Source organism: Anabas testudineus, chromosome 3 (assembly GCF_900324465.2).
Source record: "Anabas testudineus chromosome 3, fAnaTes1.2, whole genome shotgun sequence".
Lineage (NCBI taxonomy): Eukaryota > Metazoa > Chordata > Actinopteri > Anabantiformes > Anabantidae > Anabas > Anabas testudineus.
Genome location: NC_046612.1, coordinates 13236472 through 13254766, shown reverse-complemented (window position 1 = coordinate 13254766; position 18295 = coordinate 13236472). Strand labels below are relative to the sequence as shown.

The 18295-nt window shown below is 39.0% G+C and overlaps 2 protein-coding genes across 2 annotated transcripts; one reads left to right on the top strand and one right to left on the bottom strand.

The window, feature by feature from the left end:
- Positions 1-3029: 3029 nt before the first annotated feature.
- Positions 3030-9534, bottom strand: zgc:158482 (hsFATP2a_ACSVL_like domain-containing protein). The gene is made up of 10 exons (XM_026377577.1): positions 8983-9534; positions 8065-8274; positions 7783-7941; positions 6242-6366; positions 4920-5114; positions 4730-4820; positions 4354-4552; positions 4104-4201; positions 3810-3940; positions 3030-3597 (listed from the first exon to the last, which is right to left on the bottom strand). Exons 1-10 carry the CDS (start codon positions 9461-9463, stop codon positions 3421-3423), a joined length of 1866 nt encoding a protein of 621 aa, XP_026233362.1. The 5' UTR covers positions 9464-9534; the 3' UTR covers positions 3030-3420.
- A 2672-nt stretch (positions 9535-12206) lies between these two features.
- On the top strand, positions 12207-15996 carry gatm (glycine amidinotransferase (L-arginine:glycine amidinotransferase)). Its single transcript, XM_026378577.1, has 9 exons — positions 12207-12331; positions 13095-13316; positions 13455-13650; positions 13850-14040; positions 14255-14392; positions 14487-14651; positions 14787-14850; positions 14943-15059; positions 15171-15996. Exons 1-9 carry the CDS (start codon positions 12263-12265, stop codon positions 15281-15283), a joined length of 1275 nt encoding a protein of 424 aa, XP_026234362.1. The 5' UTR covers positions 12207-12262; the 3' UTR covers positions 15284-15996.
- Positions 15997-18295: the final 2299 nt, after the last annotated feature.

Below are 18295 nucleotides of genomic sequence, written 5' to 3'. Positions count from 1 at the left end.
ATTGGAAATCACGCAACATTATCAATACTGCAATGTCCAGATGACACCAGACTGCACTGTTTAAGTATGTAAATATTAACTCAATGATTGACACATGAATTAAATATTTAAAATGCTGAAATCATTGCAACAGGTCATCAGCTCTAGTAGTGACTTTATTGTGTTATTATTATTATTTATTGTGACTCTAAGCAAAGTCTCCAAAATTCATTCAATTAGGCTAATTCCTGTTTCCATACTGTACTTTCACCCCACTACAATTATTTATAATGTTACTTTTCAAAATATGATAAATAAAAATCAATTCAATACTTAATGGCCTTAGACAGTAAAATGTTTTTAAGGTCATTAAAATAGGCTCAATCATTACCAATATTAAAGGGATTTACTCATAATTATAAACTTATTATAATTAGAATAAATATAAATAATACAATAATTATAACTCATTCTAAATCTACAATCATATGGAATAAACCATTCTTTACAAAGAGCACTTTTATTTTTGTTACTTCCAGTATCTTTGTTCCTTTGCAACATTTTGAATGCAGGACTTTTACTTGTTTTTCTACAATGTGGTAGTAAAAATACTAAAATCATTGCTTTATAGCACAGTTTGGACAGGACAGTAACAGTAATTTAGGTTCGTTGACCTTTAGAGTAAAGTTAAATTAAAGATTAGTGTCCCCGTCTTCTTTTATCTAAAGGAACTAAACAGACCATAAAAAATAAATCTAAATCATAAAAAAATGATTGAGAATGTGTCTATTACACTACGATTGCACAACAGTGCACTTTTCTGAGATTATTCTGTGATATGCCTATAAAATATTCAACCCACTTTTATTTTTTTACAACTTTAAATCATGGTCTGTTTAAACTGTCTTTTCTAACAATGGTCAACAGAAAAAAATTAACTGAAAACAAAGTGATCAATATGAATTCTATGAACAAAACAGAAAATAAGTGATTGCATAAGTAATCACCTCCTTCAATGTGCTTTAGAAGTAATTAAAGCATGGAGCCTGTGTGGATTGGGCTCAATCACCTTTGCACATCTGGACACTTGTTCCTATTGTACTTTGCAAAAGTGCCAAAGCTATGTCAGGTAAGCTGTCATGGAGATTGTGAGTGAACAACCCTTCCCTTGTTGTGATGTTGTGCAGTTGTTGGTTTACACCAATCATAGCATCTAGTCTGATGCTAAAACGCTCAGTTTTTGTCCTGTCAGACCGTAGAACTGTTTTTGTGGACGTCATAGTCTCCCAGGAAAACTTGGGCCTTGTAAATCATTAGAGTACTGTAACAACGGTGGTTTTTCTTTCCCTTAATAAAAATTCTTTTCTTTTCTTGCTGTCTTTTTACATTCACACACCAACTTCAGGTTTTTCTGGTTGGAAAACTTTCTGTTGCCATGACTCCACGTCCACATAACTTCTCCTGGATGACTGAGAATCTTTACTGACCTGAAACTTAATAGTTTTAATCATGGGAATTTTAAGGGCTGAGCATTGAAGAAAAATGTTGCCTATATAAGTTGATAATAAATATAAAAGGATGCTATAAAGTATGTTATAAGGACAATCATGTCCACATACATCCATTGTTATGTTTTTTTTTTTGTTTGTTTGGGTCCCTACTGTACCTCCATCTAATCTTGATTTTAATAAACAAAGTTAGTAATGTGCGTTCAACTTGTTGACAACACCACGGGGATGTGTATTTCTATGTTTCAACATAACAATGTCATTAGCAATAAAGAAATAGTTTCCATTTTCTGTGAATGAGCACTTTTGGGATTAGCAGGTCTGAAAGCAACACCAAACCATTGCCCATCATCCATTTCAGGATAAACAGGGGAACATTCCTGCAGAAACCAGATGCAACATCAATCTACATGTAGTTGGTGTCATTTTCAGGTGCCCACTTAAATTTGTTCAACATCTCAGTCTATATAAAGTAGTCTAGTCCTATACAGTATATCCCAACTTCACCGAGGACACAGGCTGAAAGTGTGAGCATTTGTCACCACCTTGTGGTTTTTCCATGTGAATCATACCTGAAATCTGTCTTGTCAATCTTGTGACTATGATAAGTCAAATGAGAGCACACATACACACAAACAGGTTTTACAATAGAAATCAAGTTAGTGATTAAAGTAATTTTTTTACAGTTACAGAGATTGGCACAAAATATAAAATCTGTGATAGGCCATTTTACATACATTACATCACTACATGCTGCTCCCATTATAAAGGTTAGTAGGTATTCAGTAAGTACATCAACTCTGAGAGAAAGTCCAATATACACTGTTGAATAGTTTGTTCTTCATAAAAACATGCAGGAGCATCTCAATCAAATACACTTCTGTTACTCGTAATGTGTTATTGGGGTGACCTGAGACACATCAAACCAACATATCCATCACTTCTCCACTACATCATTAGATTTATTATAATAAACGCAGCAGTCCTCTTATTGGAACGGTTATCATGCTAGTAAATATAATATTTACATTAATACTTGCCTGTAAATACACTGCCTGTCCAAAAAAAAAAGTCACACACATAATATTTCATTCGACCGCCTTTAGCTTTGATTACAGCACGAATTCACCATGGCATCGTTTCGATAAGCTTCTGTAATGTCACAACATTGTCATCTTGGAATATGCAAGTGACATCAGGGAAGAAAAAATCCATTGATGGAATAATCTGGTCATTCAGTATATTCAGGTAGTCAGACCTCATGCTTTGGACACATAACGTTGCTGAACCTAGACCTGACCAACTGCAGCAACCCCAGATCATAGCACTGTCCCCACAAGTTTAGTGGTAGGCACTAGGCATGATGGGGGCATCACTTCACCCGCCTCTCTTCTTACCCTGATGCTCCATCACTCTGGACCAGGGTAAATCTGGACTCATCAGACCACATGACCTTCTTCAATTGGACAGTTTTAGTAGTTTCATCAAACTCTTTAGATGTTTTCTTTGCTTGATTCATGCTAATAATTTGACTCTTCTGAAACAGATGAACATCTTTTCCTCGACCACAGGATGTGTGTTCCGACATGGTTGTTTAAGAAATGAGAAGCTGCTCAATGCATCAGCTAATGTTAAATAACTTTTTGCCAGCTGAAACATAATCATTCATGCAGTAATTATCCAATGGGAGGCTCCTACCTATTTGCTTAGTTAAATCCAGGTGGTGACTTTTGTTTTTGGACAGGCCTTCTTTATCATTTTCACTGTAAACCCTTCTGTTTCCCATACATGCAGACTCCAGCCCCATGTGGTTTGTGTTACCACATTATTTTACTGTACACAGATTATATAAGTACCAGTAAAAAAGTTTTGCTGTCATTAATAAAAGTTTAAAAAAAAAAACAGCCAGAAGGAAAAGCATTTAGCACCGGCCTTAAAGTTTGATGTTTCCTGACATGATGCAGTCGTAGACCTGAGCTGTCAGAGGAATGTAGCTCTTCTCATTGTCATCAAGGATGTAAAGACAGTCTTGGATACGTCTTGGATTAAAACTCTCCTCCACTAACTTCGCCTTCATCTGCTTGAAAGTCCCCGTCACCTCCACAGCATTCTGGATGGAAGAAAAGTAGGAAGGAGAAAGAAGAAGACTTAGGTACAGGTACAGATCCCATCAACTTGACAAATGCAGTGACATGTCAAAGTGAACTGTTCAACTCTGACCAGACGACATAAACACAGATCACCATCTTCGTTATTATTTTTGTTTATGTAATCACATTCAACATGCTTCAAAATGTGAAAGTGTGTATGGAAGTGAGTTACCTGTTTTCTTATAAATCGAGGGCGGGCGTAAGAGGGCAGGTACCTAACCACATGATTATATATTTGACTCCCATCAAACTGGACGCCTTCCCTCACAGTGACAGCTGCCATCCCTATTCGCCCCTCGTGGCCTACATTGCAAAACAAGCGAAAGGGACAAAGTGATATTTGTTAACTAATTCTTTCCTAAGCACACAATCTCTCGTTAATGTTCTTCCATTTGAAAGTCATTTTTATAAAAATCTCCTACCTTTTACAGTGTAAGGTAAAATGTACTGAGGAAATGAACATCACCTGGCACTTGGACTCCATAAACGTTGGCTTCTTTGAGACAATCACTGATTGTCAGGATGTCAGACACCTCTGTTGTCGCCACATTCTCACCCTTCCACCTGTGTTCTCAAATAAGTGACAGCTTCATATTAGGGGTTTAATAATCCAAGGCAAACGTATAATTGGCAGGTCTGTGCCTGTGAGGTTACAAATTAACAAACATTTTTTCCTAACCCTAAGAATCAAATCTTGGTGCGCAGGCGTTCTGTACCTGAACGTGTCACCGACACGATCCTGAAAGTAAATGAAGTTGTCTTTATCAATCCTCATCAGGTCGCCACTGTTGAAGTAAAGGTCTCCTTTCTTGAGAACATTACGAAGCCTTTTCCTCTCCGTCTGGTCTTCATTCTGGGCGTAGCCAACAAACGGAGCGAGGTCTGTGATCTTCGACAGCATCAGTCCTGTCTCGCCTTAAAGAAAAGTGACATCTTTTACTGACACTGTCTATCACTGGATTATTTACAGTCCTGACTTGTTTGGTAATGGTCACTGGACCCAGTCTTATAGCAAAAAGGATAAGCATATAAATCTATATCAAGTGTATAGAGCTATGGTTAAAAATGAAATTCAAATGATTTGATCTTCACCTTTGGGTGACTCCACACACAGACCATTAGCATCTCGAACTGGTTCGTCTCTCTCTGTGTCATATTTAATGACAACGTAGGGAAACAGCATCTATGGGAAGAAGTGAAGTGATGTTCCCAAAGCATCAATAAACCATTGTCTGAGTAATAAATCTAAGAAACACAGAAACACAAATAGATTCACTCTTACCCGCTGCAAAAAGTGGACTCTTCCAATAGCTCCAATTTTCCCTACGTAGTTGACAAACGCCACATTTCCCTCAGTGGAGGCGTAAAACTCTCGAACCTGAATGTTGCCAAAGCGACTGAGAAACTCTCTCCATATGTCTGCTCTGATACCATTTCCAATGGCCAATCTTACTTTATGGTCCTTGTCATTTTCTCTCTGTATTTTCATATAAAAAAATAAAAATAAAAATCAATACATGGAGCATTGTTTGAGTACTGCAGAAATACTGCACCACAACATCAGCCTTTAGTAAGGGTGTTCATAAAGTGTCAGACTGCGACTTCTGTGTGAAACTTCTGTGTTACTGAAAAATATGAATCTCTCTAACAACCACAAAAATTATATTTACTATATTCAGTGTGATCCTAAGACCACATACTAGTACAGGGAGATTAGTTGCCAAGTTGCTTGATATGGTCTTCCTAAGTAAAGGCCAGCATCTATTCCTAGAGGTGACCAGATACAGAGAAACCACCTCCTCTGGCTGGTGAAGGGTCACACCGTAAACTGAGACTCTACTTCATGTGATGCAACTAGATACTCTGAATAGCCGTACATGTAGGGAGAATGTTTACAGTACTACTAAATACAGCTAATACATCAGAAGTAGTTATTCAGATACTTTAAATATTAATTATATCAGCAATTAGCATTTATATGGATCCAAAAAGCTGTTGTTTAAACTCCAGCGGATAATGATGTAAGAGGCTGGAACCTGAGAGTTGAGTTGAGATTTAACGATTTCTATTTTAGTAAGCCAGCTGTGGGAATGTGGGAATGTGCAAATTTGAAAACGTGTATCTAACTTTATCTGCCTCTGCCTCCGCAGGTGTCTCTAAAGACAGAACCCACCACGTTCAAGATGAGGCAGAGGGACCACGGAGCTTGTTAGAGTTGCAATAGCTATTTTAATTAAAAAAGAAAGATAGCCAATAACATAAATCAAGCTGCCTACAATTTCTCTGAACAGCAATTATAGTCCAACAAATCTTCTCTATTTATATTTCCCTGGCCCTGAGAATGAGGGAGGGTCACATTAACCTGCTGCCAACCCTAAAGATTGCCTGGTTTGGGTTTCACAGGAGACTTTTAACTGTCACATGATCAAGACACTGCAGAGTTGCTTCCACTCGACAAGGACAACAAAAAAGGGGTGAAGCTGGAGTAACGGATATTTAGTGATTCGTCAGCAAAACAAATACTATTTGTAGTTTTAAGTTTTGTTGTACTAAGTTCTGAATGGCTGAACATTACGTTCTGAAAAGCTGTAAAAAGCATTTTACCTTTGGTGTGCTACAGAGGTAACGCATCACCTCCCCTATATACTGGACAACAGTCACGTTGTATTTTCTGCAGTCGTCCCAAAACTGAGACGCAGAAAACTTCCTCTTCAGAATTATAGTGGATCCTTAAAAAAATATATTAAACAAAATCAGATTATGAGCTAAACAGCATCATCAGAAGTTTCATCTGTGAAGATTTGAATTTAGCTAATTCTGTCACTCGCAGCTTTTTAAAACGTTAAATATACAGATATAAACCCAGAGAAACAGACAAAGACACCATGTTTGTTACTGACATTGTCTAAATTATTGTCCAAAATATTTCAGGTGTACATTTTTTCAGGTTATCTGCTAAATGTATTAATTACAATGTTATTTCTGTGTCCCGTTGTTAGTTATATTATAAATCATATTCAAATTATATTTTACTAAAAGTAACTGAATTAAGTTTTGTGTACCCTGTATGATGTTTAACAATGACATTGTTCTGTGGCAGCCCTGGAAAAAACGTGTGTAGCCCTGACATATAACAGCAGCTTGAACTTTAGCCTATTTAGAAAAAAGCAGTTGGTAATCTGGTCTTTTCACATTAGTGGGTCATGTGTTTTATTTAATCTCCCAAAAACAGGAAGAGAGAGAAGGGGCAGCAGGATATCTTCTGTGTAGTGATATAAATTAGGTCTTTTAAAACTCTCACCTCATATTTAGCTAATTTGTGACAACCTTGTGAAGAGGTAACAGGAGTTTTCATGAAGCTACATATAGAGACATGTGGCAACAACTAAAATGAATCAGGACATACAGCACCCTTATCAATGAACGTTGCAACAAATCTAAAAAAGCATAAATATGCAGTAAAGGTTTTACCTTCCAGTGTCCTAGATTTTTCCATATTAATAAAATGATTCAGAACTTAGGTATTTGTCTAAAACAGTCTGCGTTCTGTGAAACTATGTGTCTTCAAAACATGAACATGAAATAGTTTATTTAGGGTACAGGGCTGTGAAAAAATATCCACCCGATTAGTTACTACATCTAAAAAAACTACCAAACTGAACTGACCAGTCTGGGAAGAGTTACAAAGCTGAGCTCTAAGACTCTTGGACTCCAAAGATCCACAGTGAGAGAGACCATCTACAAACGGAGAAGACTTGGAACAATAGTGACCTGAAATCCATTAGTTATTATAAATATTTCAAAATTGCCAAATATGGATGCACTGTAAATTATACATCATTTTGTTTAATTTATGGTACAAAAATGCTGTCACCTCTTTCGGGAAGCCACTAGGATAGAAAAGACCTGCTGCTTGTATTCAGGGTCCACTGCACTCAACTCATGTGTGCTGCACTGATGTATGGTGACTTGTGGTGCGCTCTTTGGTTTAATTATACTTCTTGTTTTAATTATATCTGTTATAAAACCTCAAATGTAGTAAAGAAAACTTACTGTTACTCAGTAAAGAACCTGCAAGGAATCTCACACAGATCTCACAAGGTCAATCTGTTGACACTTTGCTTTGAGGTTACAGCCCAACTCACCTGTCTCTATGGAGCCAATAAAGCCGATCATAAATCCAGCCGTGTGATACAGAGGCAGGTTGAGGTAGATGACATCGCTCGAAGTTACACCGATTGATGATAAAACAGCCAGAGCCGTTAGGAGGCGGTTCTGATTGACCACAGCCGCCTTGGGAAGACCTAAAAATGCAACAAGACCCAAAACAGCACAAATGAAAACTAAACGAGGCCCGAGATATGTTGTTGGTCCACATCACTCCATCACACTGTAACACAAACAGAGACGTGCAGCCACTCCAATACCTGTAGTTCCAGAGGTGTAAATATAAACTGCGGGACTTTTGAAGGTGATGTGCGATCTGAGGGATCGAGGGAGTGGAGCATCTGAGGCCTCGTCCACTTCATCAGAGAAGCTCTGGACTCCAGGCGTGTCGCAGTGTTTGGTCATCAGGAGGACAGTGACGCCCTGCTCGAGCAGCGAGGGCAGCACATCCTCCACTGCTTCCTTCAGCTCTGAAAAGGTGCGTAGAGAACAAACACTAGTTTTACAACAACACGGACAGTTGCCTCAATATAGGGAGTGAAATATGAAACTTTACGGAAAATGATGCAAAGTATGATTAATGCCTCACAGAGGCAGTTTCACTTTCATTATTACGTATCTGTTTTCTTTCACAGAAATTCGAACTTTAAACTTTAAACAATACATTTAGCTCAATGTTGAAATTCAAACAGCAAATATTTAACTGTGTCCTCACATTTAATAATTAGCTTGAGTCCCTTCCACCTCAATGACAGGTGTCCATTGAGGATGACTCCCCAAATCCATCCCATTAGGAAATATAAGCTGTTTAGACCATCATGATGAAAATAACCAATGACACCCCAAAAACAAATGGACAGCATAACATTACAACTTAAATATTGTATTAGTTCCTTTATTTCTGCTCTTTGAATTCAGGATACAACTGTTTGTTTCCCATATGAGACTTCCACAGTGCCAAACCAGGACTTTTAACCTCTCCTAATGAAGCATCAACCTGTAGGCACAGGCCCAGGTGCTGAATTAAAACCGAAAACCAAAGAAATATGTTTCTCAGCTGTTATAAAAACTCGTCCAGCCTGAATGTGTTCGTATACAGTACGCAATAGATGTGCGTAAAGAGTCAAGACGAGCTGTGCTCATGGAAAACACTTGAACACAGGTCCACTGCTTCATACCTGAGGCTGCTATCAGCACGGTGGCCTTGCAGCAGTTAAAACAGTGCAGCAAACACTTTGTGCGGATGTTGTGATTAAGAAGAGCCACAGGGGAGCCTAACTTTGCCAAGGCCAGCCAGGTAAGCATGAAGGCGGGTTGATTGCCCATGAAAAGTGCCACGGTGTCTCCAGCTTTATACCCAGGGTGAGCCTGAAGGGCGTTGGCTATCTTGTTACTCCTCTTATCTGTGGAAGTGTACGAGTACGTTTCATCACCACAAACAATGAACGGCTTGTGTGTGCGCGCCGCGGTCTGCTCCAAGAAACGGTCCAAAACGAAAAACAGAGGTCTCCGTCTGCGCCTTGAAATAAAAGTGGCTAAAATCCGCAGCAGCTCCCCGCAATAGAGGACATCGATCCAAAGATAAGGGTAAAAAGTTCTGAGTACGAGTGGTATGATGAGGATACTGGCTAAAATGACTGAAATAACATAAAGCAGCATCTTGTTTCCTTGGTTAAAAGTCACAGATCCCACAAAACCCTGCAAAAAAACAAAGGTGCAGCCCCTGAAAATGTGGGGAAACGGGTTTGGGTTTGGGGCGGGGCGTTTTCAAGTCAGAAACTGGAATATTTAGGACAGTCTGCAGAGGTTGACTGGAACTGCAGACTGTGCATCCAACCATGAGTGCGTTATGATCCTCTGGGAGTTTAATTTGGACGGAAACTTTGGTTTGACTCCTCACAAGTCGTTGAGAGGAACACATGTGAGAGCAGAGTAAACTGGCTACTCTGCCTCTTCCTCCACTCGGGGTCAGATGACGAGGTTACAGCTCTGATAAACAACGTTTTGCAGCTCGCCCGGGGTCAGTTGGTGCAGGAGGCGGAGCGCAAATGCCAGACATTCAGGCAGCAAACAGAAGGTTTAGTTTCTTTGATCACTACTGATGATGTGGTAAATAGGCTGCATTGTCCCTTTACATGCAAGACAATCTGTAGTCCACAAATCTATACTTTTGTTTACTGGTCGTCTTCGATTTTTTAAATCAGAATTGGGTATTTGTGCCACATTGGACACAAAAACCTGAACCATATCAAGAATTTTTGCGTAAAAGTCCTTTTAGTAACTTGTACCTCCAGCTGACAAGTAGTAAAAGGAACAATGTGTAGAAGTAGGAGATTCAGTGACATTAAATGTTGAAATAAAGTACAAGTAAGTAAAAACTGTATTTAGGTGCAATGTTTGATTGAATGCCACTGATGTGACAACTGTTGTGTTTCGGTTACAGGCATACAAACAATCACAAACATATAAAATAAGATAAAAAGAAAAAGTTTAATCTCAATTTCTCTGTGTTTTTTTTTTTTTTGCGACACTAAAATTGTAAAACGTCCTGTTTCTATTTTAAAGCAGTTAAAGATTTCTGTAGGTGGCACTCTTGTTGTTTGTTTGTTTGTTTGTTTTTTTGTGCCCCAGTTTGATTCACTGGCTCCAAACAATTGTTTCCGCTCTAAAGTTCAACATGAGATATGATGACTGGAAAGATAAAATCAATGTCTTACTTTAAATCTAAGAAAGAAATCCGACTGTGGGCTGAAACATCGTAAACATAGAGGCATCACTTAAAGGTTTAAGTCATATTATGCCATTTTGAGCAATTCTTCATTTGCTGCTGCAAGAGTGTAGAGACAGACACGAGTCCAACATGCACACCAGAAAAAAAAAAAAAAAAAAACCCACACCAGCACAAATACAAACTCAAACTCAAAAACTAAGATGGGTAAAAGAAATCAGTAACAGTCAGGGTTGGACTGCAGAGCAATAAACAGTGATGGCATACTGTTAACGATGACATTAATAATGATTGTGATGACAGCTGAAAGGTGTGAGGATTAGACGGTGCCATAAAGTTAGTAATGATTATTTTCTGGATCAGTTTCTTTAAAATCCAACATTTTTTAGACTTTTATGCACATTGACATACTTTCTAGCTGTTTATATATCGATTTCAGTAGTTAGCCTGTACGTTAGTGCATAAACCTCATTTAAGTTTACTTGAGAAAACAAGGTAAACGTGTTATATTATGCAACTCTGCAGTGTGAAAGGATCGCTAGTCCAAATGGGGAAAATTTCCAGTGAACTCTGCCCTGGGCACTAACACTATTAAAGCTCAATATCAGCTGACATAACAAAGGCATTAAATCAGTTGTTTGCACACAGGTCAGAGTGACTATTCATCACAACAATAAGACCAGAGGTGGAAATCAGCTGTGTATCTGCTTGCTTGTGTGGATGCTGACCATGAATGGATTAGTGCAGCTGCAGTGATATGATGACCAAATTTGTGACTTTTGGACTTTTTTCTTTGAACCTGGCATCAACCAGAGAGTCGTTTTAGAGGGCGAGGTAATTCCGGTCTCTCCAGCCAATGCCGGTCACTGAGGTCCATGGGTTATGAAACTCCTGTGTGCACAGTCGAGTGAAGCATGTGGTATCTTTCTCTTCTATTATCTGTTCACCAGTGTGCGTTGGGTCACGTTGCGAACATATTAATGTAGATTTCACATCACTGGAATTAAAACAGGTAGGTATGCAAGCATGACACACAAAATCATGATGATTTAGACCTGTGTGTTGTTACCTTGGTTGTGAATTAAAGAAAATACAAATAAAACAACACGCAAACACCAAAAAGTTTAATTTATGCAGTCTTTTTACTCAGTAGCAAACTAGATGTGTCCAGTAATTTGCAGTGACTGAAGCCTGTTGCATCATTCACATTGTGCTGACGTTGCTTTCCTCATGGGGAACAGATGGTGCCCCCACTGTGATATCACTGAATTTGAGATGAATTATTTTATTTAAGGTTGGGCTAAATCTCATCAATGAGAGAAATAAATGTAAGTTAATGTGAAAGCCCCAAGAGGCTATAAAGACAAACGTGCATGTGTGTGTGTGTGTGTGTGTGTGGTTTCTGTTTTGAATGAAGCCAGAAATATTCCACATAATGAAAATAATGATCGACATAGCTGCAGATATTCCCTGTGGAAATTTCAGATGCCATTGGTCCAGCTGATAAGAATTTGCTGTGGTCAGGGCTAGTGAGTCAGAAATAGTCAGAAATGCCTTTTCTCCAGTCACGTTGCCCCACAACATGAAAGCGACCAATGGTCACAGAGTCACGTAGACCGTCTCTTATAAAGTTGGCTGCGGGCTGAGGCGTCTTCATTCATGAGCAAACTGAGAGGTGGATCCTGCGCCGCCGCGTGATTTCACCGACACACTCATTATTACATCGGACGATGCTGCGAGTAAGGTGTCTGAGAGGAGGTAGCAGAGGGGCCGAGGCAGCCCATCTGATCGGAGCCATGGTTGGTATCACGGTGGTTTCTTCTTTCTTTCTTTATTTATTTTTTACATTTATTTAAGAACAACTTTTGTTTTTTTGGTTTATAAAAAAAAAAAAAAAAGCACACGTCCGTCAACAAACTATCTGTCATAAAGTCCTATGTAATCGACCATGTGGGCTTAAAAACAATCCAAAACACCGATCACACCAAAACGACCGCAGCTCGAGGGCTGATTGTTTCCTATTTGCACTTTTATTGCAGCTTTCTTTTTTCTTTCCTGCTCATTGAGTGACAGGGAACAGCTGTTTGGCACAGATGCGCTCCCAGACTCAGTGACACCGGAGCTGCTCCTGCGCCAGCAGCGGCCTCACTGTACAGTTCACTGTGCAGATCACTGTGCAGATAACGCGGCTCAATACTACGTGTACTTTGGCACCAAACCAGTTCACACTACTGAACGCATTTCTCATTGATATTCAATGGTCACTGCCTTTCTTTTGTCAGCTTACAACGCCTTACTGGGTTTGAATGTGCTGCAGTCGTTTATTGGATGGTGTCATTTCTAATTTCACATGATCTGAATTTGATCAAGCGTGCAGAAGTGCACGCGTCATGTTTTTACAATACACAGATTGTATTTTGATCTGGATAGGACTCTTTAATCCAAATAGGTTAAAACAAAAGCCTTTGTCAGCATCTCTAATTTTATTTCCCTAGCATTGAGTTAAAGCACGTTTTTAAGGTGAAGATTACAAAGTTTTAATTCAGTCTTTCCCCTCCTCAGCTTGGCCGGGCCGTGACTGGATGGGTGCAGAGGGCCTTCCAGAGCACTTCGAGCGCAGCAGCAGCTGCACAGTCTCGGCTTGCTGTCGAAGATGAACATGTAACTGAGCCTGTGCAGCAGGAATGTCCTGTATGTAGCTACAATGAATGGGACCCTCTTGAGGAGGTGATTGTGGGTCGTGCTGAAAATGCCCATGTGCCTCCCTTCTCTGTGGAAGTGAAAGTAAGCTCTCACACAAAAAAAATCCCTTATTTGAAGACCACTGCAACACATCTCCATGTGCATCCCACTGCAGGAGATGGTTCCCGCCAAACGCTTTACTGAGATCTGCATGTTGCCTTTCTGTAAATCCCTCAACAGGCTAACACATACGAGAAGCACTGGCCATTCTACGAGAAGCACGGGGCCCAGTCTTTTCCTGTGGACCACTTGAAAAAAGCAGTTGCTGAGATTGAAGAAATGTGCAATATTCTGCAGCACGAGGGCGTCACCGTGAGGAGGCCAGAACCAATCGACTGGTCCGTTGAGTACAAAACTCCAGATTTCACGTCAACAGGTAAAAACATTCGAAGCACGTGTACAAACATTGGTGTCTTTTTAAAATACATTTTCTTTTTCTAGAATAAAAAGGAATAAGAGTGTGACTAGGGAAAATTATCTTCCCCTCAACCAGCTACATACCATCAAAGGCTTTTTCTAAGCCAGCCTCATCCAGTCTGTCCAATAATTAAATAATTGAATTGAATCTTTTGTAGGTATGTATGCTGCCATGCCCAGAGACATCCTCCTAATTGTGGGTAATGAGATAATCGAAGCTCCTATGGCCTGGAGGGCTCGCTTCTTTGAGTACCGCGCCTATAGACCTTTGATCAAAGAGTACTTCAGAAAAGGTGCTAAGTGGACCACTGCTCCCAAACCCACCATGGCCAACGAGCTGTACGATCAGGTGAGGCCTTATCTTGGGAGATTAACCTCAGATACTATTAGGGTGGGGATCATGTATCTAATGTCAACACACCTAAATTTGCATTAACACACCTTGTTTTACTTCCTCCTATCGCCCATATCGCCACTGAACTATTTGACCTATGGTGTTTATCACTCTATATGAAGAAACTATACAGCACTGCTTAATTGATGTATTGGGTTGTGTCATTCAGGACTACCCCATACGCACAGTGCAGGACAGACACAAGCTGGCCGCCGAGGGGAGGTTTGTGACTACTGAGTACGAGCCCTGCTTCGATGCTGCTGATTTTATCCGAGCTGGAAAGGACATCTTTGTTCAGAGAAGTCAGGTGAGAAGGGTGTAAAAAAGACCATATGTCACGTGGTGGGTCTAAACTACATCTGCAACTCCCTCAAACCTCCTATACTGTTTGTTTTTTTCAGGTTACAAACTTCATGGGAATCGAGTGGATGCGTCGTCATCTCGCTCCAGAATATAAAGTCCACATATTATCATTTGAGGACCCTAACCCCATGCACATTGATGCCACTTTTAACATCATTGGACCGGGACTGGTGCTGTCAAACCCTGACCGCCCATGTCGCCAGGTACTGTTAGACATGAAGCACTACTTTTCCTTTCTTAGTGTTCTCCAGCCTCCTCGTGGTGGCTGATACACCATCCTGCTTTGATTTTTACCGTTACGCCCCACGTTCACCACTGCTTTCTGTTCTTTACCTCAGATTGAGATGTTCAAGAAGGCTGGATGGACTGTCGTGAAACCTCCAACACCTCTGATTCCAGATGGTGGGTACCTAAACTACAACATATCTTCTCTTACTCAGCATTCAGTCTTGCTGAAAATACCACTTTCTCTCTCTCTCTTTCTTTCTTTGCAGACCACCCACTGTGGATGTCCTCCAAATGGCTGTCCATGAACGTCCTGATGTTGGATGAGAAGCGTGTTATGGTCGACGCCAATGAAACCACCATTCAAAAAATGTTTGAGAACCTTGGTGAGTTCATAGTTTATATCGTTATTCATTCATTTTTTTGAGGAATTGAGGATGATACACTGTGCTTATACAGAAAATGTAAATGTGTGTGGGTTTTTTTTTAAATTGCAGGTATTAAGTGCATAAAGGTGAACATTCGCCATGCCAACTCCCTGGGCGGTGGCTTCCACTGCTGGACATCTGATGTCCGCCGCCGTGGTACCCTGCAGTCCTACTTCCATTAGCCTTGCCAGAAATAGGCAGTTTTTATTGAGCTTTGAAGATTAAAGCCTCTGTCTGGAATCTTAATTCCAATTTAGCTGTAAAATTTATTGTCAGCAATCGTACACTTCATTAAACTACAAGTAGGTTAATGAAGGGTGAAGCTTTGTGACACAAAACTGTTTTGTTTCTAAATTTCAGTCCCTGTCTTAAAAAGCTTTTAATTTGTGTGTTTGGGTGTCACCTGGTAATTTCTTCAATCTGTATGAAACGATCTTATCATGACAGATGACACCAAAAGTCCTTTTTCTGATTGGGTGTGTATGTCCTAAATGAACCTGTATGAATTGTTTTTGATTTGACTTTGCTGTGCATCACAGTGCCTTTGCAAACAGCTATTCCTATAGAACAAACTTACATTTTACTTCAATCAGTAGTCTCAATATTAACTGAATTTCTGGCCTGGCTATTGTGAAGCTGAAGCATTTATGGCTTTTACATCTAGAAAGTCTTAACTTTGAGGACAAGGTACAATTTGGTATGTGAATGTTATCAAACTAGGGCACAGGAGGAGAGAAGCTACCTCCTTGTTAACAGTCAGACACCATAAATCTCTTTTTTTTTTTTCCAAAGCATTTTGTCTTTTTATTTTACCAAATGTATAAAAGTTGTTAAATAGGTCATGAAACAATTTACATTTCTTATCACTAGTATATTATTTTGTAAGGATTTTAATTCATTTAACAGACAAAGTTTTATTTATATTTTTCATACTCTTTATTGGATTACCCGACAATTAATGTTTTTATACATTTACTTAATAAGTATGCGCTCCATATCAGATATTGTATATCTTTTGCCTCTGCTGTTTTCTCCTATTGCAAATCTGGGCCAGTTATATGCTACTAGTCATTCTCACTTAACTGTGTGGCTGCTTTTGTGTGCAAAGCAACAGTGTCAACAGAATGAAAGGTGTTTTGTTGTCGAGATTTGTTCTATGATTCCTTTGCAGCATGTACAATTGGATCTAAGATGGTTGCCACATAAAATCTGCCTTGATATTTCATTTGAAACCATGAATTCAAGGGAAGTTATGGCTCAACAAAGGAATACCAGTGATGTTTTGTATTATGCAGCATTATTAAATATAATCAAAAAAAAGTTAGTCTTGTGCCCTTTTTTGTGATGTTGTGTTGTATGTTAGTTAACATAATTTTTGTTAATTGCCCATTGCTGGTGTGAAACCAAAACATATTGCAGCATTGCATATCCTCACCCTTAATCCATACTTAGCATTGAGTACTTTAACAATAAAAATATTATTCTAGAATATAAAAATACTACATCAAAAGACATAAACTACTACTAATACTACACCATATTGTATACAGAAGCATAATGCTTTTATTATGCAAATCACATTTAAGTGTCTGTGTTTTAATGTGCATCAACAACCTGTTGTTTGCTGCACTCTGCTGCCATCTACTGGTGGAAATAAGACGGCACCCAGAAATTTATTAAACAATTAAAAATAAAGTATCTGAATAACCCAAGAGCTAATTAATGCAAATGACATTTCTAACATATAAAAACGTTGTCATTGCATAAATAATTTTACAGGATTACATTTACACAATATCGACAATATCCTAAACATGGACAGATTCTGACGTCCAAACAGCTTTGTGACAAATGAGGATTGAAACTTTTGTGCAGCCCATTTTAAGTGGCTGGAGCCAAAGTTGCAATAATTTTTTTTCACTCCAATTATCCATTTTGTCCCATTTCCAGACCCCACTGGGTCAGTATATGGCTTCCGTTCACTAGCAGTAGTCATATCTTGACTGTGTGTAGCTCTCTGACATTCAGCACAAGCATGCTGCCTATTTACCTGCGTCACCTTTGTCACAGTGTGCCTTGTATCAAATACTACAGGGTTAATGCTATCAGGGTTCAGCTACGGACTGTGCTGAGGCCTTCGGCTGCCTTCGGTTCTGAGAAATTGGGTCCAGGCCTGAAGGTGACCATGTGTCAGGTATGGTCACTTGAAGTCGCTTCTCTACTTCTCTACACATCAACGTCTGCATGGATTGCTTCTTTGTACAGCTGCTTAACTGTGTAATACTGCTGCTGCCTCATTACCTGTCTTCAAATGCAGATCAGTTGTCAATGTCTGCAGAAAAACAGCCAGTCACTTTTTCATATCTTCTTTACTTCATAGTCATAGTAAGTGGGACGAGAATACATACTCAATACTCAATACATACAACTTGATTCAAGCATTAATTTAAATAAAAGGTGATGAATAATGGAAAACTCATCAGTCCAAATATAGGAATATTCATCAGTCCAATCATGCCAGTCTAGTAGTGAGGACGAAACATTACAGTACATACAGTATAATAATTTACAACTCATACTAACAATCAATACTAAACATACAACCAACACATAGTTGCAGACTGACCTGACACTTTCTCTGAATGTTAGCGCTAGTAACACATAGTCATGGATGCTCTGATACTTGATGGTTGACTATTGGAAAACAATAGAAGTAACAAAATCATTTTGGTTTCTAAACAGTTCAATGACTCACTGACAAGTTACTCAAAGTTTGGTTAAGGAGCGTACAGGCTTAAGACAAAATTAACTTCATTAAATGTTTCTGTGTTGGTAATGTTTCTGTGTACCTTTAACATAAGAAGTTAAAGGTACATCTGGAATCAAAAGCTCCACCAATCTTTCACTGAAATGTAAAACGTTTTGTTGCACTAAACATACTTTTGTTTAACAATGTAGACTTATTATTTTTTATGTAATCATCTAGAAGAAGTCTAAATATTTCCGTCACATCTTTTAACTTGATTGCATCTTCTGTATTTCTGAGGTTCATTAAATAAATTCACGATCCTGAATTTAGCCCTGTCTGTAAGGTTTCACGCGCAGGTTTTATTTTTAATGCTTTGACCAAGGTGTCCTTTAACTTATCTAGTAACCTGAATGACAGTTTTGCACTGGGTAATTGCCGGGAATTG